A 27,081-nucleotide genomic window follows, 5' to 3' on the forward strand; every position below is an offset into this window, starting at 1 on the left:
TCCTAAAGACTTTGGGCGTGTTAACCAGGGTGCTAAGTAGGTTAGCACCGTTTTTTAAAAGCACAAAGTCCTGCGCACAAAACTTTGCACGCACATAGTGCGGTGTGACAAAAACGGCGCACCCGATGCGCCTATAAGGTCGCATGGGGTGCAACCTTAATGTCGCAACATGCGACGTTAAGGTCGCACCCCATGCAACTTTATAGGCGCATCGGGTGCGCCGTTTTTTGTCGCACCGCAATGCGACATTTCACGCACACCGTGCTATGAGCGTGCAAAGTTTTGCGTGCAGGACTTTGCGCGCGAGTGCTATTTATCACGGCTAAACTAACTTTAGGCGTGATACAGGGCTTTTCACAAGCGTGCTAATAATTAGCACTGCTTTGTGAATCAAGCCCCTTATGTTAGAAAAAACCTGACTTTGTAAATGAACATCCCCCTTCTGAGTGTAATTTACATCAATTACATCACACAATGTAACACACATAACAAATAAGGCAAATAATCTCTCCCCAAATTAATTTACAATATATGGAGTTAAAAAAAAAAAAAAAGTGCTGAACATAAAATTTGCTGTGGCTTCAGGTGTGGTCTCCGTCAGGTAAATGTAATTTTGACTGCCTGATTAGCATTGTAACTTTCCTTATATTTACTCAACACTATCAGAATAATTTTCTATATTCACATAGATATGTACTATTACTTGTTAGGTTAGTTGTACAAACACAATTTTAAAGCTACAATTTTATCCTAAACTTAACCTAAACTTAACTCTAAACTTAACTTTTAACATTTAACTTTTAACATTAACATTATAAAATTAGAAGCGTTCCAAAAATGAAGTACTTCCAAACTTGCTGCATTTATAGTATAAAGTGTTGTACTGAAATATTGCAAAGGCAGCTCTCTATAGGCTTGATTCACTAAGACAAATAGCACACCTTATCAAAGTTAACATGCGTTATCAAAGTTAACACGCCTTATTAGAGTAGCATTGCAAACTTATGTCTGCTAATTGGCAAAGAGGAGAGCTCCACTCGTCCTACCCTAAACCCCTGCAGATTCGTAGTGCTCGCTATGCTACTCTGATAAGGCTTGTTAACTTTGATAAGGCGTGCTAACTTTGATAAGGCATGCTATTTGTCTTATTGAATCAAGCCCTATGTATTAAAGGTGATTAACTCACTTAAGCCTCATACACACATATGCAGCCAATTACGACCGCCTCAGTCAATAATCAGGATGTGTACAGAGGCGCCTCCGATCCCTCATCCATGAAAGGTGTGTACTCACCTTTAGAGAGACTTCGAAGAGAAGCACACAATAGATCTATCAAGTGAGCAATTGGTACTTCTCTGATTGGTTGTTAATGATCAGCCTACACATGAAACTAACTAAGACAAGGCCACCACATTATTGTGAACAACCAGTCAGAGAAGGAAAAAAATCTGATTACCGGTGTTTGCATTTTTACTGACAATAGTATAAGAGTGGAAGTGGTAAGTCAAAGTAACTTCCTTTGTCATCTCAATACAGAAAGAGTGGCAATGTGTTTTTTAGCAATGTCTTCAGAGATTACAGACAAGCTAATTTAAACATGTAGAGGTCATTTAACTTCAAAAGTATATGGGTACAAAATGTCAACAGTTTGCCTGTTGTTACTTTTTAAAATTATTGGGCTCTGGGCAATAATGTAAAGTAATTATTGCATTATTCATCAGTGACTTGTGTAACCCCTTCTTGCAAAATGGCAATTTATAAATGTCCTATGTGTGTACCATTAATGCAAATAGTCCTGCTATTCTGCTGAAACACACATGCACCGGAGGAGTGCGCTTGCTTGCCTGCATTTAAACCCTTCATCCCATGGCATGGCAAAGACATTGTAAGTAGACTTAAAGGACCCTGAAGTGACATGTAACATGATGAGATATATGTGTATGTACAGTACCATTCCTACATAGAACTGGACTGTATTCATTTTTCTTTTATTATCTCTGTGAGGGTTAAAAATCCAGGGCTTTGAATAACAGTTGATCCGCTGTTTCTATTTAGAATTAAGAATATACATGCAGATGTTTATCTCCTTATTTTTTTTCAGTTCTGGTTTGCTTTTAAAATAAGCATACAACTGACACTTTAAAACAAAATGTAGCACAGCAAAGCAGAAATAAGTAGCTGCTTATGTGAAGAGCAAATATGTTGGTCCCATGTAACAATATATACTGTACAGTGCATATACAAACACACATCAACCACATAAAAAAACAAAGGTGTATATTTACCCGTAGGCCAAAGTAGAGGAGGAAAAAGATGTTGAAGGCCATGTCTATTTGAAGAGTGAAGTCTTTGTAGAAGTTTTGGCAGGTTTCAATAGGGCTGTAAAAGAATACACATTTGCGTTGAAATTTGTGCATTCAAACAGTTTTAAAGACAACATAGTAGAATAATTTAGACTATAAATGTGTGGAGTGACTATGGCTCTGAGTCCCTAACCTATGGTAAGATTGTGGTACAAGTCAATGTAGCGCATGGCAATGTTACTATAACTACTGTTGCACTCGTTGCCTAATTCGTGTGATTTGTAGTGTGAGTTAAACTAGCAATGCTTGCATTACTTACAGTAGGCAATGTGGGTTACATTACATAGGCAAAGTGCACTATACACTGTCAGTGGTAGTAATGGGAAAATTGCCAAGCGCTTCCTGCACATGGCAATCTTATCGTAAGTTAGTAAAACAGGGTCTAGATTACTATAGCAAAATGGAGTAACTAGAGGGTTCAAGAAACATTTTCAAAACACAATAAGACATTATTTTTGTCAATCAAATCATATTAATCCAGTACAGAACCAAACATCACAATCCTGTCCAGTCTATCTTGCTGCTCATGCAGGAAAAAAATCTGTTGTGTCCATGCAGTGGTAACACTGATTAAGTTTAATGTCTTACTAAACTGAGTGGGAATAAAATCCCTCCAGGAAAAGGCATACAGAATACTTCAGAGGCATCACAGCCTCTTACCACGTCCTGTTGTATAGGCATACAGGTCAGACAACTATTGTGCCAAGAGACTGTAATCAGATGCTGAAAGTGGTAGCTGGAAGCAAATGTACAAGATCAGCAGAGGCTGGGAAAAAGAATTTTGGTATTCTAACACCACTACAGATGTACATTCTCAATCCCCATAGAAACAAAATACTCACTGGAAAGAAAAATGTTAGAGGCTGATAAAGTTGCACAAATAAATACAGGAATTTTCAGATGTTGTGCAAATGAATAGGTTCCGCATGATTGTCAGAGAATAAGGAGTTTATTGATTTTTAAAGTAATAGCTGACTGTGTACTGAAACAGAAATGTGCTTTATAATAAAGAACATACCGCGTACCAGCGATAAACTTTACAATTTTTTATTACATTTTAGTTACTGTTCATTATTGGGGATGGGGGGGTGGGGTGGGGCATCAGAATGACTCTATACATGGAAAGGATCTTTTTTTAAACATTTGCATTACAGGAATTCCCCAACCTAGGAACAACCCGCCTGAAAAAGTAAAATTTGATTCTTTGGGAAGTAATTTTTTTTTCAAAAAGTCCTTGTGGTTTTTGAGAAAATTAAAGCTAAGGGCAGAGGGGACAGAGGTGATAAAGTGATCAGACTGAGGGGGACACTCAAGGCATGTGGGAACAGAGGTGACACAGAGGTGGGACACTGCAGGCACCGGGTAACAAGTGACAGAGGGGGGACACTGCGGGCACGGGGTAACAAGTGGCACAAAAGGGGATACTGAAGGTACGAGGGAACAGAGGGGCACACTAGTGACACAGGGGGGCATGGAGGAGGTACAGTGGATGGAGATGGCACAGTGTTTGGACTTTTGGACAGATTCAGGTTAAGAATAAACCTACAGTCCCTATCTCATTTGTTAATCGGGGACTACCTGTACGTTTTTGTGTTTGGCACTAAAATTACATGCTTAGAAATTGTTATTTATTTGCTGCATATACAATGTTACACACAGAGGCGGCCTTAGAGTACGCGGGGCCTGGGGCGAGTGCTGTATGCGGGGCTTAGAGCCATAAGTGTAGGCCATATGCCATACCACCACACTCACAGGCTTTTAAAGGGAACCTTATTATAAGTAAAAAACAAAACATGAGTTTAATTTACCTGGGGCTTCTACCTGCCCCATGCAACTGCCCTGTGCCCTGTCATTGATGATGATCGCTCAGCGAACCTCCCTCGCTAAGTCACTGTCTACTGCAGTGCCGCCGGAGAAATACGTAGAGAGCGCACTACTCTTAGTCATGACTGGAGGAAGTTACGGGAGCAGTATCAGAGCTGTAGGCAGCGGAGGACGGCAGCGTGGGAGCAATCTGTGCGCATGGGGCTGGAGGAAGCCCCAGGTATGTATAAAACGTTTTTTTTTTTCTCCCGTCTCTGGTACAAGTAAAGTGCTCAGTGCTAATTGCTATTAAGAAAATATATGCATATATGCAAGACAAAGAGTCAGTGCTGCAACAAGCTAATTCAACATCAGCAGTGAAAGGGACACACACACACACAATGCTGGCTAGTGTTATCAGGGCTGGCACAGAAGGACAAAAGACCTAAAAAAAGCAAGAAGTTGTGGGTGGAGCTAAGCTCTGGGCATTATTTTTTTTCTTTTATTTATATAGCACTGACATCTTTCGCAGCACTTAAAGTACATAGTCATGTCACTGACTGTCCTCAGAGCTCACAGTCTAATCCCTACCATAGTTACAATTTAATATTATTATTATTATGCATGTAAATAGCACTGACATCTTCTGCAGCATTTCACAGAGTATATAGTGAGTCACTGAGAGTGCTCAAAGGAGCTCACAATCTAATTTCTACCATTGTCATAGTGCAATGTCTGCCATAAAAGGGGAAACCAAGCCGCCTGACTGATCAGAGCAGCTCACAACAGCCCATTATTAAAGGGAAGGTTCAGGGAAGCTACGAAAAAATTAAAAATCCACATCCACTTACCTGGGGCTTCCTCCAGCCCGTGGCAGGCAGGTGCACTCGGCGCCGCTCCGCAAGCTCCCGGTGGTCTCCGGTGGCCGACCCGACCTGGCCTCTTCTGCGCTCCATTGTGCGTTCCACGCCGGCGCGCTAACGTCATCGGACGTCCTCTGGGCTGTACTGCGCAGGCTCAGTAGTTCTGAGCCTGCGCAGTACAGCCCAGAGGACGTCTGATGACGTCAGCGTGCTGGCGTGGAACGCGCAATGGAGCGCAGAAGAGGCCCGGCCTGGCCAAGTCGGGTCGGCCACCGGGAGCCTGCGGAGCGGCGCCGAGGGCACCTCCTGCCTGCCACGGGCTGGAGGAAGCCCCAGGTAAGTGGATGTGGATTATTTTTTTCGTAGCTTCCCTGAACCTTCCCTTTAAGTGAAATTATGCATCTTCCCTTCCAAAGCACAGCAGGACTCTGTGAAGGGGATTTTATCTTTGTAAAGATGGGCTCGGATTGTAGCTGTTCAGTCATGCTGGCTCTCACTCCTTGTCTTGGCAGAAAATGTAAATAACCCCATACCCTGCATGTAGAAAAGCTTTCCTGCTCCCATCCGAGTCTCTCTGGAATGTTTCTCAGGAATGCTAATGTCATCTCAGCACACAGAGGATGTATCCAGCTGAAGTGTCGCACTTATCACTCCTGCCAGCCACGAGGGAGCTGATATCAGGGACACTACAGATGCTGCAAGATAAACGGACTGACAAGACGAACAGTACTACAGCTGTGAGCAGCAGAGGTAGAAGGCTGATTGCAGGGCAGTGATACAAGCAGGCAATACAGGGATACAGAGAGCTACCTACACTCCATGCTGGCCGGGTGTGTCACAGACAGGGAGGCTCACTGTATTGCTGGCTACACAGTGCACGGCTGTTGCCAATGCCTTTGCTGCTTCATCTTTCTCCTCCTCGTGGTGTGTGTGATGTAGCTGGTTGGCCCGCCTCCCTCTCTTTTCATTGGAGGAAGAGAGGTGCTGGGCGATCTTTAATTGGAGCCCTGGAGGAGGGAGGCGGGCCAGAGAGGCAAGACTTGAGCCTGGAGGAGGAGGGAGGGAGGGAAAGCGTACATGCAGAGCGCGGCTGGGAGGCTGACACTATGAGAAACACTGTCATAGGCAGACCGGTGCTGGTAGTATGTGACAGCGCGGAGCCTTGTCAGGTGCAGGGCCTGGGACGACTGCCCCACTTGCCCCCCCCAAAGGCCGGCTCTGGTTACACATAAATATTTTGTGCAGAAGAGCGTTGGCTGAATGTGCTGCATGGTGCCCCATGTTTTATTAATTGCTTCATGGTCCATTGCTGTGGGGTAGATCATATTAGTTCCTTATAACTGTTCCTAATACACATCTGTTTGTGACAACATAGTATGCCCTCCTGTTAGCCCATGACTGGCTCCTGAGGACATGACCTCAGCTTTGCAAAACGCGTTGAGTTTCTGTGTAATTGTGGCCAGTGGCTCAGCTAAGGAGTCATGGGCTGTAGTGCGACTTTTAAATTGGGCCTTCTTAACCCATTCGCGTTCCGTCGTTTTTACTTGAGAAATGTTCACCTCCCATTCATTAGCCTATAACTTTATCACTACTTATCACAATGAACTGATCTATAACTTGTTTTTTCCGCTACCAATTAGGCTTTCTTTGGGGGGTACATTTTGCTAAGAGCCACTTTACTGTAAATGAATTTTAACAGAAAGAATAAGAAAAAAACGGAAAAATTCATTATTTCTCAGTTTTCAGCCATTATAGTTTTAAAACAATACATGCCTCCATAATTAAAACTCAGGTATTGTATTTGCCCATATGTCCCGGTTATTACACCATTAAAATGATGTCCCTATCACAATGTATGGCGACAATATTTTATTTGGAAATAAAGGTGCTTTTTTTCTGTTTTGCATCTATCACTATTTACAAGTTTAAAATTAAAAAAATATAGAAATATTTCATCTTTACATTGATATTTAAAAAGTTTAGACCCTTAGGTAAATATTTACATGTTTTTTTTTTTATTGTAATGGGGGTTTTTTTAATGTTAAACATTTTATTTGGGTAGTTTTGGGAGGGTGGGATGTAAACAATAGGTTTATAATGTAAATGTGTGTTGATTTTTATTTTATTTTACTTTTAGTTGTAGTATTACTTTTTGGCCACAAGATGGTGGCCATGAGTTTGTTTACATGACGTCACTCTAAGCGTAACATACACTTAGAGAGACGCATGGGGGAAGTAACAGCCAGAAAAGGCACAGCTTCCGAGAGAAGCTGTCGCTTTTTCAGCGGGGGAGAGGAATCAGTGATCGCCCACCATAGCCCGATTCACTGATTGCCTGGCTAACGAACCGCGGGCCAGGAACGCGCGTGCACGAGCGTGATCGGCCGTGGGAGCGCGCATGGTTACTGGACGTAGTTTCTACGTCCAGGAACTAAAATAGGTTAAGCACTTTACACAATAATTAATATTGAGCACCGAACCCTGCCAAAGACATCGGTAGTGTCAAAGAGGTGTAAGCATAGGAGGAAAACCTCTTGTTAATAATCACCACTATTCAAACCACATATACAGGTAATAATTACCAGCATAGCACCAATGAAAAACTAATACAGTAGTTGAAGGAGACACCTGGTGGGCCCCTCTGGACCAGGGGCCCGGGCACATTCTCAACTTCTGCATCTCCTATTGATACACCACTGTTTTGGGTGTTTATGCTGTAATCAAATTATCTGATGAGTTAAACTGGGCCACTTTTGGCTGGCACAGTGGCATGCTCTGTATTGCTGTAAAACCTCTGGTCATTCTATGTCTTGTGTATTTTGAACTATCGTGTGACCAAATGCATGTATACATTTACATTATTGTATCTCAGGGAGGCTTGCTCATGTGTTCTTAATTGTGAAGGACTAGTTAATGCCACTTTATATGGAGACTTAAATAAAACAATGTAAACTTGCATCAAATCTATTTCTTCTCTGTATTTCTTGTCTCACTAAAGTGACCTTCCATTTATTGCTAATAGATGTACATTTAAAGCAAATGCTTAGTCCACAGCAGGGGTTAACGCCAGTCTAGCTAATGCTGACAAGTGTTCCCACTGTATGGCAGTACAGTTGTACTAAGGTTGTATGTATCTGTACTTCTAATGATTTCATGATTATGGGGTTGAAAGATCGGCTTAGAAGCCAAACAGGGTCTAATCAATACTTTATTTTATACTGAAATGGTACAGTGACAAAATGTATAACTTGGAATGTAAGAGATTTGCATGATTAGCATATACAGTACACACAGCTATACAAGAAAGTTTAAGAAAGGGATTAAAAAAATGATTCGCTTACAGGAGACACATGCTCCAAGAGAATTCACGAAATGTCTAGTGAAACCTTGGGTGGGCTGGAGTTATCACTCCACTTTCAACCTCAATAAGAGGAGTGGCATCTCAAAAGAACTGACAATTTCCAATTGTTTTGTCAGAGAACTGATAAAGAAGGAAGACAAGCCTTCTTACATTCATATTATGTGGCATTAGTATCTGCATACTACAGGTCCTAGATCACTCTATGTCAGTACTAGGGATGTTCTGTAAGAAGCAAATAATTATTTGCTGATGAAGAATTACGTACTATTTATGCAGCTTAATAATGAAGCCGAAGTGGGATTCCATTAGTTAATTTTCAAACTGCATATATTTGCATAAAATTGCATGATCCTGCATTAACCCATAATTATCTGCAGTCCATTGACCATCCCTAGTCAGATTTTATGCATTGATGACTTTAATAGTATACGTATGATAGCATAATGTTACCAAAAATTAAAACCCTCCACCACCTTCTTACCAGACATTAAACCAATCTAAATGTTTAACATAGTTACAAGACGTTAGCCTGCAATTTGTTGTGGGAATTCAGAAACAATGCAGTATGCTTGTTTCTCCAGCGCTTTTAAAGCGACCATTAAAACCTTGATTGTACAATCTTACAACTTCTATATAATATGAGGGACGACCTTACATATCCATGCAAACTGTACCCTGATTGTACAATCAAGATTGTATTATTAGTGGGTACCTTAAAGACAATTTTGTAAAGCGACCTAGCCTTGGCAAATAGCATTACCTTAATTATATCAATATAATGGCTAAGGGCCTCTTCAATCACTTCTCAGTATTCGCAGTACTACCTATTACCTCAGTATTACCTAACAAAATATAGACAATAGAAGCCCAACCTTATGTACAATGACATTAGCTGATACACTTAGAAAAGGAAAAAGGATTATGGGGAAGGTTAAGTTGAGACTCAAGCTAAACAAGCAAAATCCATCTTACAAAAGTCTAACTTGCAAATTAACCACACATAACAAATAAATATACATGGGTGATCCCATGTCAGATAACCTTAGCTTATTAAAAAAAAGCCAGAGAAAATATAATGAACTTCATGAAACAAGTAACTGTGAGTTCAGTAAAGGAATGGGTACAGTCACATGGCCAGCCCTATCCAATATTGAGACTTCGAGTAATTATTATGGTATGTTACAAAACGTATGTCTAATATGAATACGGCAGCACATTTTACTCCTTACTATATGATTCTAAAATATCCCACTTTACATGTCCTTCTCTAATGGAAGAACAAAAGACAAACGTATGTTTCTCTTATGGGGTGTTGAGGGTGCTGTAGACAATTATTTGTTTTATGCTTATTGGTTGCTTTTAAGTAAAGAAAGGCAGGTAGTTTTCATGTAGTCTCTCTTTGTAGTTGTAGTTTGTAAAGCTGTAGGCTGCTCTGTTAACCTCTTAATCTGTTGTCCTTACACTGTACCGACATAGCTTTCACCCTCCCACCATTTTCTGTATAATACTACAAGTAGTCCCTGGTTAACAAACGAGATATGGACTGTAGGTGCCCTATGCTATCTCTGTCCCTTGTTCCTCCTCTGTGCCCCCCTGTGCCTCCAGTGTCCACCTCTGAGGTCACCTCTGTTCCTCTGTGCTTTCAGTGCCCCCCTGTGTGCAACCTCTGGCCCCCCACTGTGTCACTTCTGCCCTCCTGCTGCCTCAGTATCCCACTCTGTGCAACCTCTGCCTCTATTGTGTTTCTCTGTACCACCTCTTCCCCTTTTGTGCCTACGTCTGTCCTAGAGTCTCCCTTTGTGCCTCTTTCTGTCCTAGTGATGATTGTAATGTGATGTTTGTAATGTGCTAATTTCACAGAACTCAGAACATGCTACATAGTACAGTGTACCACAGCAAAATGTCATTTTACCGAGTTTAAAAAACATTTTTCTTTGATTTTTTTTAAAGGTGAGAGACATATGGCAGCTGCCATACTTATTTCCTTTTAAAGAGGAACTGTAACATGAAAAGATCCCCTGGGGGGTACTCACCTCGGGTGGGGGAAGCCTCCGGATCCTAATGAGGCTTCCCACGCCGTCCTCCATCCGACAGGGGTCTCACTGCAGCCCTCCGTGGAGTCCGTGCAGCGGTGACGTCAATATTTTCCTTCCTGGCTCCTGCGCAGGCGCTCTGACGGCTGTCGGCTCCGAACTACACGGAAATACCCGATCGCCGTCGGGTCCGCTCTACTGCGCAGGCGCAAGTGTCCTGCGCCTGCGCAGTAGAGCGGACCCGAATGAGATCGGGTATTTCCGTGTAGTTCGGAACGGAAAGCCGCCACAGCGCCCCCGCTGAAGCCAGCAAAGGTAAATATTGAACTGACAGTCGGCACAGTCACCGGCTGTTCGGAGGGCTGCGGCGAGACCCCCGTGGGACAGAGGACGGCGTGGGAAGCCTCATTAGGATCCGGAGGCTTCCCCCACCCGAGGTGAGTACCCCCCCAGGGGATCTTTTTAATGTTACAGAGTCTCTTTAAACAATACCAGTTGTCTGGCATTCTGTTGATCTCTAAGTTAGTAGTGTCTGAATCACACACCTGAAACAAGCATGCAGCTAATCTGGTCAGACGCATCTGATCTGCAAGCTTATTCAGGGTCTATGGCTAAAAGTATTAGAGTCAGGAGATCAGCAGGACAGCCAGGCAAGGTGCATTGTTTAAAAGGAAATAAATATGGCAGCCTCCATATGTCTCTCACCTCGGGTTCCCTTTAAAATGTTCTCACTAATGACAAGGTCTTTTTGAAAAAAAAAATTGACTTGTTCCCACAGAATCAAATTTCACATTATAGGACCGCTCATATTGGTGTGTCGTTTGTAAGTCAGGCGTTCGTAAGTCAGGGACTACCTGTATATACATTGGAAACAAAACTTTACTTACATCAGAATATCACAAAACAAAGGAAAGATCAAGATCTACCTAAAAAATGACAGCCTATAATATACAGAATCTATAATGCCAGGTACCAAGGGAGGAGGCATCTGCTATGCTGCAGACTGATAGAAAAAACTCTTGTCAGATGTGAGAAGGGAATTCATATTGTGAGCACAGTGCAAGGACAACAGACCTGTAGATTAGTAGCTAACATGTCTAAAAATAAGCTGCTGAAAAAAAGTCAACTAAGCAGGGAAGTGCGGCGGATGTGTTGCGGTACAACAGACTGCAGCATGGCAATGCACTAAATGCACCAGTTAACAGTTACCGTGAAGCACACTTTTAATTGATGGCATGCAACACAAAACGCAATTAATGTGCAGTGCCGATTTCTCGATCCATTGCGTTCCTGCTGCTTCAGGGAACCCAACAGCTACTGTGAAGGTGACTTTTCTAAAGCTGGCCCTAATTCTGTTAAGAAAAATAATAATTTTGCCTGTTTAATTTCGAAAACACAATCAACATCTAGAGAGTTAAAAAAATAATTAGGCAAGCATACACTGAGAAATAGGTTACAGAAAGTTTTTTGCTGATGTGGGGGATCTTCACCTTAGCTGAAAAGCTCACCCCTGATCATTGCAGATGGAGAGACCAGTTGAGCATCAGACTCCCTATGGATCTTTCTAGATACAATGCTCAGGTGAGAATTTTTCAGCTAGGGTGAAGACTTCCCACACCAGCATAACACTCAGTGTATATCTGCCTAGTGTTTTTGTCTTCCCTTGTATAGAATTACTGTACAGTACTGTGCAGGAAAGATGCACCTGTAACCAAGAGCTTCTCCGACGACAACCTAAAGATACCTAACCTGGGAAACCTTATCTGCAAAACTAATTAGAACATTTCAGGAATTTGGTTGATCATTTCAAGTGGAATTATCCAAAGTAAAAATTAATCCCTTGCATACTTACATAGACTCACTACACACAAATGCAGTGCAGTCAATTCATGTTAAAACTACTCTTCTCTTAAATTCATTAAAAGCCGGAGGTATTCTTTTATTAACCTCCTTGGCGGTAACCCTGAGCTAGGGTCGGGGCGGAAAACCGCAGCTCAGAGCGGTAATACCGACCTCTGCACGGTATACGCAGAGCAATGCGGGCAGCGGGAGCCTTTCTACATACCTCCCAGGGATCCCAACGTCGGACGCCATTCTTTTTCCATCCTCCGGAGCTTTGCTTCCTCTTGCTGAGATTGCTGGCTGTCGTCATGACGACAGCTGGCAATCTCACTTTAGAGTTGCAGCGCCACCCTGAGGATGGAGGCATAACTGCAGTGCGGGAGTCCAGGGAGGTGAGTGATTACTGGGGCTGTGCAGATCTCCCTGGCAGCATGATTTTTTTCCAGGTTTTAGGGTCTGAAAGGGTGCAAAAAAATTGTGCCGCTTTTAGACCCTGAAATCCGGAAAGAATCATACCGCCAAGGGGGTAAAAAAAAACAAAAAAACATAAAGCGTTTATTTGCGGATGACGTCCTCCTGACAATGATCAACTCAGTAATCTCTATTCTTAATTTGTTGATGGATTTTAAGCACTTTGAAGTTGTTTTTGGACTCCAGACTAGTAATCTTCCAGTGGTAATGGGGAGCTACATCTGCAGCCTCTTCAATTTTAAATACCAACCACATTATCTCAGATACTTAGGTGTAACGTTTGCCTAGTGACTCCTCCAAACTTTTCTCCTGGAATTATACACCACTATACAAGTCTCTTCTGAAACTGATACAATCCTGGGTGAACTATAACATATCTTGGGCAGGTCCTGTAACAGCTATATACTGTAGATGATCCTCCTGCCCAAGATTATGTATTATTTTCACACTTCCCCTATAGAGGTGACTAGAAAATCCCTAGAACTACTCCAAAAGCAGATACTGTATTTTTCAGACTATAAGATGCTCCGGACTATAAGACGCACCTAGGTTTAAAGGGCAAAAATAAGGGAAACATAAATATACTAAACCTGGTGTGTCTATGGTCCAGGGGCTTCTAGTAGATGTTCTCCCCCAATGATGGTGTCCTTCTCCTGTCCCCCTTTGTGTCCACCTCTTGTTCCCCTTTGTGTCTCCTTGTGTCCCCCCTCTGTGGTTCCTCCTGTCCCCCTTGTGTCCTCCTCCTGTGCCTCCTTATGTCCTCTTCCTGCCCCTCCCTTGTGTCCTCCTCCTTTGTCGCCATGTATCATCCTGTGCCACCTTGTGTCCTCCTCCTGTACCCTCTCGTGGCCTCCTCCTGCCCCTCCCTGCGCTTGTGTCCTCCTCCGGTACCCTCATGTGACTTCCTCCTGTACCCACATGTGTACACCTGCCCCCCATGTCCTCCTCCTGTCCCCCATGTCCTCCTCCTGTCCTCTCCTTCCAGATTTCACTCACATGACCTGATGCCCACATCGAGAAGCTGCTGTCCTGGTGTGTTCCATGTTCCTGGCGTCCGTCTCCGGTATCTTTCTGCAGTCTTCCACTCCCCTGTTAGGTAATTAAGCTGCGGCAACCACTCCGGGCATCACTCACCACATGCTTGTAGATCAGCCGCTTCTTCCTCCTAGTGCTGGCCGCGTCTGTAATGACGCAACCAGGAAGTACCGACACTAGGGGGAAGGTGAGAGAAACAACAAGCGGCTAATCTCGCGGTCTGCAAGCATGTGGTGAGTGATTCCTGAAGTGGTTGCCGCAGCTTAATTACCATATGGGGGAGCAGAAGACTGCAGAAAGATACCGGAGACGGACACCAGGAACACGGAGGACACCAGGCAGCTGATCAACGCAAGCATCAGGTGAGTGATACCCGAGGCTGCCACCGCTAATTTCTCATAACAGGGCCACTGCAGCAGGACACCAGGGACAGTACAGAGAGTCCCAAAAATCGCGCCGGGTCGGCGGTTTCTATAGACTTATAGACTATAGACTTCTAAGTTGGGGACTCCCTGTATTCGGACTATAAGACGAAGGGACTTTTTCTCCCCACTTTTGGGGGAGAAAAAGTGTGTCTTATAGTCTAAAAAATACGGTATTTCAATTTATTTGGTCACAAAAGAAACCTAGGACAATAAGTTCCATTATGTTACTTCATAAAAAAAGATGAAGGCATGTCATTTCCTTATCTGTATTGAGGACACATGGCGCATGACAGAGTGGCTTTTGGCAGGTGGGGTGGGTGCAAGCTGGATATTTAGGCGCTGTCAGGGAACTCCCATACACATCCTAGATTATCTTCCCAGGCATTCTTCATCAGCCGCAGTGGGGGAGTTTAATCTAGCGGTTGTATGTAGTTTAAGAGAGAAAGAGAACCTGTCAGATATAACCCTGCCCAAAACGTTTTAAGATATAGTAATAATAGAGAGGTGACATATAGGCCAGCCATACAAATGAGACAACTTTAGGATACAACTACTTTAAATAGGTTAACACATAACAGGTTTGATTATGAAATTATACATGTCACAGGGCTATTAGTAAGTATAAAAAAAAATGTGTAGAAGCCTCTTCTTTGACATACAGGACTATACAAAATAATATGTTTTTGCAAAGTAGTACCACTGACTTTTAATGAACTGTAGGTGCTGTAGCTGTACTCTGAATACAAGCAGACAGAGGCACCAGAAGGATAACATTTGCTAAAATTGTTAAAAATAAAAGAGGCAGTGTTGGACTTACCTCCTCCAAGTAGACACAAGATACTGTTGATAATGTTCAACAAAAATATTTATTTACATACTCCAAAAGTGCAGTGCAACGCGTTTCGCGGAGCATATAACTATTGCAGGTCTAGTTCAAAGCCAAGCGCCTCTGTCTTTGACTTTGAACTAGACCTGGTCCGTCCTGCGTCCTGTCCCAACGGCTGTCAGTGCAGGACATGCGCAGTAGCGCAAAAGCACTGACACAGGGACAGGACGCAGGGACACTTGCCTTTTATTATATGTGATGATGTTCAAAAGTAAATTATTTATCTAGGTTTCACGATGTGTAACATGATCCGACTTACAAGCACATTCAACTTACAAACTGCCAAACTGAAACTGTTTGTAAGTAGGGAACCACATGTAATGTGTATGTATCAAACAGTCACGCTCACGAACATTAATCAAGCATGGCTGACTGAAGTCAGTTTAATCATTAGATACTTAATGGTACATCTTTAGCCATCTTAATACCTAAAACCAGTTTCTAAGCTTTTATGTTTACTTTCATTGTTTTTTGATTGATTTTGTACTGTAGTATCTTCTAAGAGGTATGTTTTGGCATAATCCCAGTTAATTTTGTACACTGTCTCCTTGGCATGTCTAAGGATGCATACACACATCCAATTTTGATTAGCTAATTTTACCATGCTAGTATAAGATCACCTATACAATCTATTCATAGTATTTAAAATCTGTTGGCCCTCACACTACATGGAAGTGACAAAACTAACCAATCATTGGCCAATCAAAACTGGATGTGCGCATGCACCCTTAGTTACAACCTGATTTAGGTGTTCATTGCTGTCCCTTGCTTCCTGTCAGGGTGATCAAGGCTGAAATCCCTGTGTGTCACCAGAACAAAAGGGAAATTACATCTTTCCAAGGGGAACATAAGCAGCAAAAACAATCTAACAGTATTGTAATCCTTCCCGACGCAAACAAAGTTTGACTAGTTTGGGCTGCAACCATTAAACCTGTATATCCTACCCAAACAATTAAAACAATGGATTAGTAATCTGGACACTTATTAATGTGAAAAATAATTAAAATATTGGTACATAATACATAATTGGTAGATATAGTGATTACAGTGACACATTTCACATGATCAAAATGTATAGCACATTCCAGGACACAAAAAAAACCCCAAAGTATTTGTATTCACTGCTTCCAATGTCATATTATCTAATTCACTAGTAGGCCAAGTAAAATAATTAAGCAGATTAGCCACTCATGTCTCCTACAGCAAGAATAAAATGCAAAATGATACTATTATAAGCAAAGCGAAAGGATCATAGTGAATTTTTATTGCCATGTGTTCTTGATCACAACTTTCTTATGATATTTATGTTCCTTGGTTCCTTGAGCATTATCTGGTTATCTTCTTTTAGATATTTATAATGGAACGTGAGGATCACTTGACTGTCTCTGTCAGTTGATATTAGTTACTTAATCATTCTGACATCATGGGGAGCAGCTGTGAAATGTACAAACCACAGCAACAACAAAACCTCTCAAAACACATTATAAAAAATTAAACTCACATGAAATTAAAGAGCAAAAAGACAAAGCACAGTAAGACACAGACAGCGTAATATGCATATGAAGGGAAATGTCTGGATTAACTCTTAGCTTGTCAGAAAAAAACAAAAACTAATTTTACAGGGCATTAATTATAATTGCAAATACTAAACCTAGGCACAAGCAATTAAATGACTTCCAGTTAATACTTACTGTACAAATGTAGAATGTGCTGATGATACATAGTATCAAAATATCCTAGAAAGCAATAACTCTAATAAGTCTTCTGATTCTGGTTTACTTCACATATAAAAACTAATATATATTTTAACTCATAATTTTGCATAACTCAGTACTCTCCTCCCGGTTACTCACTATTCTTCAGTCCTCTCCTCTCAGTTACTCACTATTCTTCAGCCCTCTCCTCTTGGTTACTCACTATTCTTCAGTTCTCTCCTCTCAGTTACTCACTATTCTTCAGCCCTCTCCTCTTGGTTACTCACTATTCTTCAGTTCTCTCCTCTCAGTTACTCACTATTCTTCAGCCCTCTCCTCTTGGTTACTCACTATTCTTCATTCTTCTCCTCTCGGTTGCTCACTATTCTTCAGTCCTCTCCTCTCAGTTACTCACTATTATTCAGTTTTCTCCTTTCGTTTACTCACTATTCTTCACTCCTCTCTCCTCTCGGTTACTCACTATTCTTCAGTCCTCTCCTCCCAGTTACTCACTATTCTTCAGTTCTCTCCTTTCGGTTGCTCACTATTCTTCAGTCCTCTCCTCTTGGTTACTCACTATTCTTCATTCCTCTCCTCTCGGTTGCTCACTATTTTTCAGTCCTCTCCTGTCAGTTACTCACTTTTAGTCAGTTCTCTCCTCTCGGTTGCTCACTATTCTACAGTTCTCTTATCTCCGTTACTCACTATTCTTCAGTCCTCTCCTCTTGGTTACTCTGTACCTAATTAAGAGCTTAGAGGAACTCTATTTTTTGCTCAACACTTTCATGATTGTATTTTTCCAAAACATTATGTGCTGCCTATATTTCCTGCGTTTTTTTTTTTAAACCCCCGCTTCATGTAGTATTGTTTATTGCACTACTACATACCACTATGCCTTGCCGTGCAGGCCAGTGAATCCTGGACTGTATTTATATTGTTTCTGTACACCTAATACTGTGCTGCTGTTCGATGCATTAGGCATAGCTTTGCACTGTTGTGTACTAGTGCATTAATAAGCATTATTCATGTATTTGCTTAATAATATTTCATGATAAATGATTGTGCTATATAGTAAATATAGATCAATGTGCTGTTTCTCATTACTATAAATAATAATTTAGAATCAATGTGGTTCATATTAATTATGAATTATTTTATGAGATGCTTAATCTTCATATTAAGTATTATATTAATTATTAATCACAGCTGCCTTGTGATATTTATTATGTTTGTTGTGCTGTTTAATTAAATAATAATGTTGTGCAATCATTGGAACTGTGCTTTACCCTATTTTGTGCTCTGTCATGTTTTGCATGAATGCTGTGTTGTGCCGTTTTGTAAATTTACACTCCTGTACACTAATAGAAGGAGTGCTTGAGACTTCTTTGTGTGTAACTGCATCCACAGGACTCTTATGGACTATGCTCAGGGCTCCGCAGACAACTCCATTTCCCGTTTTTTCCTCCTCTTCCTATGGAGGTCTTTAGCGTGGGACAAATGAGATAGCTCCATCCCTTGGTTCTACGTGGATGCTTTCAAGTTCATCAAGAAACTGCAGATGCATGGGGTCAAACCAGACCTGTGGAAGCCAAAGATGGTCTACAGGATCATTAGAAACAGTATGGAATCCATCTCAGGGCTGCCAGACAGCCCCACCAAGTGTGTATTGAAGACCGTGGCTTCCAGAAAGCTTCCCAACAAGCATAAAGACCTGTCCTGGATGGCCTTCCAAGGGGGGCTGCCCCTGAGGTCCTTCATGCATGCCAGGAACCTGTGCAAGTATAGACATTGCACCTTGTGAATTTTCAAAGAGAAAACATTGCTGCACCTTTTTCTGGGACTGCCCATATGCACAGGGCCTACTGGATGCCTTGGGATGGGAACTGACAGAAGTTACATAGTTATGGTTGAAAAAAGACATACGTCCATCGAGTTCAACCAGTACAAAGTACAACTCCAGCCTGCTCCCTCACATATCCCTGTTGATCCAGAGGAAGGCGAAAAAACCCTTACAAGGCATGGTCCAATTAGCCCCAAAAGGGAAAATTCCTTCCTGACTCCAGATGGCAATCAGATAAAAATCCCTGGATCAACAGCATTAGGCATTACCTAGTAATTGTAGCCATGGATGTCTTTCAACGCAAGTAAAGCATCTAAGCCCCCTTTAAATGCAGGTATAGAGTTTGCCATAACGACTTCCTGTGGCAATGCATTCCACATCTTAATCACTCTTACTGTAAAGAACCCTTTCCTAAATAAATGGCTAAAACGTTTTTCCTCCATGCGCAGATCATGTCCTCTAGTCCTTTGAGAAGGCCTAGGGACAAAAAGCTTATCCGCCAAGCTATTATATTGCCCTCTGATGTATTTATACATGTTAATTAGATCTCCTCTAAGGCATCTTTTCTCTAGACTAAATAAACACAGTTTATCTAACCTTTCTTGGTAAGCGAGACCTTCCATCCCATGTATCAATTTTGTTGCTCGTCTCTGCATCTGCTCTAAAACTGCAATATCTTTTTTGTAATGTGGTGCCCAGAACTGAATTCCATATTCCAGATGTGGCCTTACTAGAGAGTTAAACAGGGGCAATGTTATGCTAGCATCTCGAGTTTTTATTTCCCTTTTAATGCATCCCAACATTTTGTTAGCTTTAGCTGCAGCGGCTTGGCATTGAGTATGATTATTTAACTTGTTGTCGATGAGTACTCCTAAGTCCTTCTCCAAGTCTGATGTCCCCAACTGTATCCCATTTATTTTGTATGGTGCTAGACCATTTGTACGACCAAAATGCATGACTTTACATTTTTCAACATTGAATTTCATCTGCCATTTATGTGCCCATATAGCCATCCTATCCAGATCCTGTTGCAATATGACACTATCTTCCTGAGAGTTGATGATTCTGCACAATTTTGTATCATATGCAAAAATAGCAACATTGCTCACTACTGCATCTACTAGGTCATTAATAAATAAATTGAAGAGCACTGGACCCAGTACAGACCCCTGTGGGACCCCACTGCTAACGGTAAGGAAACAGCCTCATCCTGACTTTGCCTCCTGCGGCCCCCAGGTAAATTGAGTTTGAGACCCCTGGTGTACACATTACCACTAGTGCTAGGGGCACTTTATTTATTCACCCAGGTCTCTCTCTCACCATCCCTGCTTAAAAATTAATTTCTCACACAGCTCATAGTAGTTTGGATCACCCTGAGTTGCTTGGTTACTCTGTCACACAGCTCACAAATATATTTCACTGTGTCACTCACAGCATGCAGGAGACATGAGGAGAAATAGGCTGATCAGAGGTAGTAACAGGTAACTAAATGAGCTGTAATATTGCTGGAATATAACTAGCTATAACAGTAGTCAGACTGGCTGCCTGCTTGAGGTGATTCACTCCAGGCTGCATCCACTTTACAAGCTGCTGGGAGGGGCAGACCACTGTCTACAATTAGCATTATTAGTATCTTTATCAGTCAAGAGAAGCAAAGATGATAAACACACATTGCTAGAATCTTTAACCCCTTACCACCACATCAACAAGATTCTTTCAGCAAGGTGGTAATTAAACTATAAACTGAAGAGTTGATAGCAACTCCCCTGTTCAAAGACATGGTCTAGCCCTCTGGGAGCCCAGTATTTAGATACATTTTGTATCCAACACTGACGCCAAAACTGACAGAGGATTTTACAGCTGAGAGGAACAGCTGTGTGAGGAATCAAATTGCTCCAAGTACTTGTCCTAATGTGTGCTACAACATACAGCATTTCAAAATAAATGCATACATCAATAGTATTCCTTTAAGTATTTAATATTACAGTTAGAAGATTGAGACTCTTCTGCCTCTGTAATTTGCAACAGTGTTGTTTCCTTTGTGAAAACAGAAGCAAAGAAAGCATTTAATAACTCTGCCTTACCTTGGTCATCCACCATTGAGTTCCCACCCTCATCCTTTAGGAGTCCTATACAGTCAACCTTTCTTTTTTTAGAGTTGATGTACTTGTAAAACTTTTTTGGGTTAGATTTGATATCCCTAGCGATTTGATTTTCAGCTTCGATCTTTGCCAGCCTAATTTCTTTTTTACAATTTTTATTGCACTCCTTATAATTGCTTAGTGCAGCCTCGGTCCCCTCCTGTTTTAGGACCTTATAGGCATTATTTTTCCTCTTCATTTTATCCCTAACCTTTCTATTCATCCATAGAGGCCTTTTTTTATTCCTAGACATTTTGTTTCCATATGGGATATACATACTACAATATTGATTGAGAATAAGTTATGTTAAGGAGAGTAATTACCCAGTACTGTATGGTCTCTTTAACAGAAACTTTTCAGAGGAGGAAATCCGGGATGCATGGCGTCTTATATTTATTTATTTATTATTTATTTGTTGTTTTAAGGATGCCATGCGGTGTACTAGGCAAAGATATGTATGTCGTAGGGAAATTATGTCCGTGGAAGACTGCCACAGACTGATCCACAGTCTACTTTGGGGCTATAATCTCATCCTATAATACTAGAGGAGTCGGGCAATGACTGATCTTCACAGGTTTGTCCCATACCCCCTCCCCTTCATGTGTGTTGTCCTTCAATAAAGTCTCAGGTATGTCTTAACCCTACCCACCCCCACCCCCACGTGTGGCTTTGTTGATGGTAAGTTTGATTTAGACTGTTGTACTTTGGAGGATGTGCGGATCATGGCACTTGCTGTGCACTGTACATTGGACAAAGGACCACAGAGAGAATAAGATGGTGTGCCTGGAACTCAGACCCAGAGGTTAACCTCAGGCTGGTAGGGACATGCAAAATGCATAGCTGCAGGTTTTTTCCATGGGCCACTCTTTAAGCATCTCCCTCCCAGGAGATCTTTAGTTCCATCAACCCAGTTCTAAACAACTGGAATGTGTAGGCTCTCTCATGCCTGCAGGAAATGAGAGGCCCCAAGTGGCCACCAAGCCTCTGGCGAGGGGACTTGGGCATCACTCCCGAATCTCAGTCCATTCAGTTGCATTACATACTACAAATGGTGGTAAACTTTGACTTATCCGGAGTAAAACCACACAGAAACCATGCACTTAAACCATATTCGTCAGATGTTTTTATTTAACAAATACCTAATATCAGTGAAAGAGGTAAACTGTATAATTGAGATTGACCACTGCCTCATTTTCAGACATTTTAACCACACTCAGGTGTATGTACACTAATCATTTCAGGTGATTATAATTTTTGTGCACAAGTAACATTGCCTGTTTACAAATTCTCGAAGTACAGTTTATCTGCTCTGAAAGCTGCCATTGCATTTTATTTATAGATTTCTCTGCTTGTGAGCTCAGTACAGTTACGTTTCAGTTCCATGGCTGGCTGTAACTAATTGCAGCAACAGGAGAATGTAAACAAAATATAATGTTATCACCTCTTCTGATGGGTATCATAAACTAAAGGAGCTTTCCACTGCAGAACAAAGTGCTGTGTTTAACTTTTTGCATTCTGTTCTGCTATAGTTTTTTCTCCTGGTAGTAGATTTAAGGCTGTAAATCATCTTTTAGAGCAAAGAAGAAATCCTGAGTTTAAGACCACTTTAACCACTTAAGGACCACAGGCTTTACCCCCCTAGTGACCAGACTATTTTTACAAATTAGGCTACTGCAGCTGTAAGGCCTCGCTGCAGGGCGGTATAACCTAGCACACAAGTGATTCCCCCCCCCCCTTTTCTGCCCACCAACAGAGTTTTCTGTTGGTGGGTTCTGATCGCTCCCACAATGTTTGTTTCTTTATTTGTTTATTTTTTAAATAAATTACCCTATTTTTTCTTACCTCCCTCCCTCCAGCAGCCATTCACAGCGATCGGCTGTCATAGGCATCAGCCTATGACAGCTGATCGCTTCTGTGCCTCCCAGGGGAGAGCTGTGTCACATGGCTGTCCCCAGTACACCGTTGCTGTAGATCAGTGCAGTGTAAATAGACAGCAGTTTCACTGTCTAACAGTCTCCTAGCGATGAACGCCACTGAGAGACTGATGATGGAGCGTGCGCACGCGATTTACTGCAAAACCTCACTGCAGGACTTCACACCATTTCTCCCCTTCCAAAATTACTAATTACAGTTATTGCAAAATGAATATGAACTTCCGCTTGGTGGACCCCAGTTTGCAACTAATAGATGATAAAAGGTATATGCCTCTCAAGCTTTAGAGGTTGGGGAAGTGATTTCTCTTTTACTTAGTTACTCAGTTAATAGTTTTATTTTTTTTACATAATAAAGGTTGCATTTCTCCATGCAAGTATAAGGCAACCTTCTGGCTTAATATGATTATAATGTAATGCAGACTGCACATTCAATATGAATATATTATCATAATGCATGATTGTTATTTCTATTGTTAGATCCTAAATGGGGGTTGTATAGCTTGATGTGAACACTTATACTGGCCTTTATCTTTGAAAGCAATAAGTGCATAGTCAAACCTGAATGTAGCCATGTTGTTAAAATACAATTGTTATCTGATACATTGTATTTTAATAAAAAATACTGAAAATAGAAGAACACTTAGATGACGAGCCATGTTATTGGACTTGTAGCATGAAAATACTGAGTGCTGTATGCAATGCTCTTTTAATCACATTAGTTTTCTTAAAGAATTAACTGAAAGTGTAACTCAGATGGGGACTGAAAAATATACAGCCCCAGCCCCCTCCAGACGTATCATTCCCAGCCATCCTCCTTCCCCTCCTCATTCATCCACAACTGTCCCTTGGTAAGTTGTCCAGTCGGGGCCAGGGGGCGCAGGCACAGTCCGGCTGCGCACGCTCCCGTCGACGGCCGCAGGCGCAGTACACTACCGGCACTGGGAGAGCTTGCTTGGCTGGGCCATGCAGTTGGCCCCAGACCAGAGAACTTTCCGGGGCCAATTGCAGACAAAGGAGGAATTGGAGGTGGATGGTGTGGGAGCAATAAGCCTGGAGGGGGCTGGAGGAAGCCCCAGGTATGTATATATTTTTTCTTAACAACCCATCTCAGTTTTTCTTTGAGTGGACAATCCATGATTATTCAGCTTGCAGACTTGAGAATACACTGAATGTGATACTAAGTATTTACACATAGGATACTGCTGTATTCGCATAAAATTGGTAGCTTTTAATATAGGTTTTTGTTTCATGTTCAGTTTGCAGATATATTATATGTAATGTTTTTCCTTTTTATTTATGGTGCTATTGTATGACAATGTAACCAATTTTTTGGCTCATGGGGTTCTGTGACTTCTACTTCATGGTATGTATTAATAAAAGCATGCCAGCATGCGCAGCAAAACAACAACAACCAAAATAACTTCAGGGCTGGGACACACTGATGTTCGCACTTATGCATTTCACAACTGCGTATGCCACACAAAAAAACCTTGTGTATATTGTAGTTTGCAGGGTAGTGTGGTCTCATTAAAGTGAACCCAAACCAAACATTTTTTTAATTCTAAATATTTAGTTGCACCACTCTGACACATACAAAGATAAATAAACACTCCTTTAAGCCTATGAGCATTTCAATGCATCCTTTTCACCCTTCTCTTTTCATAACTAGGGTTATACAGGTGGCAGCCATTACTTCTGAGCTTAGTAGGAGGTTTTAGATCATGGGTGTGTTTGTCATCAGCTACCCTTCCTCACAAGGGCATCGTCTATGTGAAATCTCACACAAGCTGAGATCACCTCCCCTGTGACATCATCAGTAGCAGACTGTGTTTTGTTTTTTATCTCCTCCACCAGTTTGCCGGAAAAATCCCGGCAATATGAAAGGAAGGGAGGAGTTCCTCCAATAAATGTAAAATACTTTATATTTGTCATCATGCAGCTGAAAAAAGGCTGCTATTTATCATTATAATTTAGAAAATAGATTTTATTTCTGAAATCTTGTATTTTTTATTTGGGTCCACTTTAAGTATTTCTTAATTAGGCCAGTGCAGCAATGGATAGCAACACAAATGCTGTAAAACCCATGGTCAAGTATGTTGCATGGGGTACATGAACTCTAAGGGCCCGTTTCCACTACTTCGGCGCGATTTTGACGGGAAAATCGCTGCAACGAATCCGCATGCGGTTGTGGTTTCGTTGCGGATTTTAACGAGGAATCGCTCGCGGTTTGCGCAACGCGATTTTAACCATGTCAATGCCGGCATGCATTGACATGGGTTTTTAAGTGAAAACGCACACAGAAACGCCGGGAAAACCGCAAGACTAAAATGCTTGCGGTTTTCCTATTTAGTTACATTACAGACGAATCACGTGCGTGTGTGCTGCGGGTAAATTCTGATGTGTCTGCCCGCACAGAATCCCACACAAGTGGAAACAGGCCCATCCACTTCTATTGCTTGTGCGAATCTGCATGCAGAAACACATGCAGATTCGCTGTAGTGGAAACGGGCCCTTAATGGGAATGTTCAAGAAATTATCCACAGTGCTAGTTTATAAAAGTAATTAAACCTTTATTAAAATCTCATATGAAAAGAATGAGATTACTGATCTTAAGCCAGTTAGCACCTGTCCCCTTTAAGCCTCTAAAAGCCTCTAAACCAGGGGTTCTCAAACTGGGTGCACCCTGGTGCGCCTTGAAATGTCTTAGACATCCTGGTGTGCACCCCGTATAGGTTACCGAGTCTGCTGAGTCCTACATTTGCTATGGAGTCTGCTGATAACTACATAGCAGGGAATGCTGCATTACAATGAACATGGGACTCTATTGATCATACAGTTGCATTTGAGTTACAGTATACCAGCTTTTGGAACTTTTTAATTTAAAAAATCTCATATGAAGAGCACTGTAATCACTCAGTGGCAGCGAGTGCAGTGATTGGAGGTACAAGACGAGGGATGAGCACGTCAATGGTGAGTATAAGCCAACTCGATTATAAGACCCCAGCCCCCATGTCTCACCCATGTGCGTGATGCAGAATGCGCATTGCAAGCTAAGCTTCACCTTCCAATCAGGGCAGTTTCTAGGCTTAATTGCTCCCAGGGCGAGGGTGTAAAAACTGCATCCCACTCGAGAACATTATTTTTGATAGTGTATAGGTGCCCCACTATATATATCTAGGTATAGGTGCCCCTAATGCAAGTTGCCAGGTATAGATGCCCCTAATGCAAGTAGCCAGGTACAGGTGTCCCCAGTACAGGTAGCCAGGTTTAGGTGTTCTCCAGTATGGAAAGCCAGGTACAGGTGTGCCTGGTATAGGTAGTCAGGTTTAAGTGTTCCCCAGTATTGGAACTAGGTAGAGGTGTGGCCAGTATAGGTAGCCAGGTTTAGGTGTTCCCCAGTATAGGAAACCAGGTACAAGTGAGGCCAGTATAGGTAGCCAGGTTTAAGTGTTCCCCAGTATAGGAAGCCAGGTGCAGGTGTGGCCAGTACAGGTAGCCAGGTTTAGGTGTTCCCCAGCACAGGAAGGCAGGTACAGGTGTGGCAAATATAGGTAGCCAGGTTTAGGTGTTCCCCAGTATAGGAGGCCAGGTACAGGTGTGGTCAGTATAGGAAGCCAGGTTTAGATGTCCCCCAGTATAGCTTAGCAATGTATAGGTAGGTTAACATATGTGTTCCCCTCCCCCTGATCCCCAACCCCCTGGGACTCTCCCGATTCCCGGAACTCACAGCACCGCTTCGCACAGCTCAGGTCTTCTCTGTGCAGATGATCGGAACCCTGAGGCGTCACAGCGTTGATGACGTCATGACAGTTGTGACGCCACTAATATCATGCCGCCGGGTCCTGATCCTCCGCACAGAGAAGACCCGGGCTGTGCGAAGGGGTGCTGTGAGCGCTGGGGATCGGGGGGGGGGGGGGGATCAGGGGGAGGGAGACACATATACTAAGCTACCTATACATTACTAAGTTATACTGGGGACACCAATAAGCCAGGAAACCTCCTGGGTGGCATGCCCGAAATGGTAACAAGCATACTGCTTTCATCTTCTTTTTCCTGCACGTCACCATTATGAGCTAAACGCCAGGGAGGTTAAATTATGTTGCTGGTTTAATGTATGGCAAAGATATTTTATTTAAAAATAAAGATATATTTTTCTTTAACGTGTGTACTTTTTTCTACTTATACTGTATTAATAATAAAAAGTTCTTAATTGTCTAACCATCAGGAAAAATGCCACAACAATTTTTAAAAGTAGACATGTTTTGCTATTCAATCATGGGTAATTGGTAATATACAGGCTTGTGCGGTAAAACATCTTTTTTTTCAGTTCTATGTTCAATCTGTCATTATTTTTACCACTTGTAGGAAAATGGTACACCATACGCATGAC

At 42.0% G+C, this 27,081-nt stretch overlaps 1 protein-coding gene across 11 annotated transcripts in view; it reads right to left on the minus strand.

The window, feature by feature from the left end:
* Window positions 1-27,081, minus strand: part of KCNMA1 (potassium calcium-activated channel subfamily M alpha 1) — a 759,662-nt gene that overhangs the window by 401,257 nt on the left and 331,324 nt on the right. For all 11 annotated transcript variants that reach the window (XM_068255423.1, XM_068255413.1, XM_068255414.1 and 8 more), the window contains exon 4: window positions 2,286-2,379. In XM_068255423.1, coding sequence (XP_068111524.1) covers window positions 2,286-2,379 — 94 coding nt within the window. The remainder of the gene's footprint in view (window positions 1-2,285; window positions 2,380-27,081) is intronic.

This window comes from Hyperolius riggenbachi, chromosome 10 (genome assembly GCF_040937935.1).
Source record: "Hyperolius riggenbachi isolate aHypRig1 chromosome 10, aHypRig1.pri, whole genome shotgun sequence".
Taxonomy (NCBI): Eukaryota; Metazoa; Chordata; class Amphibia; order Anura; family Hyperoliidae; genus Hyperolius; species Hyperolius riggenbachi.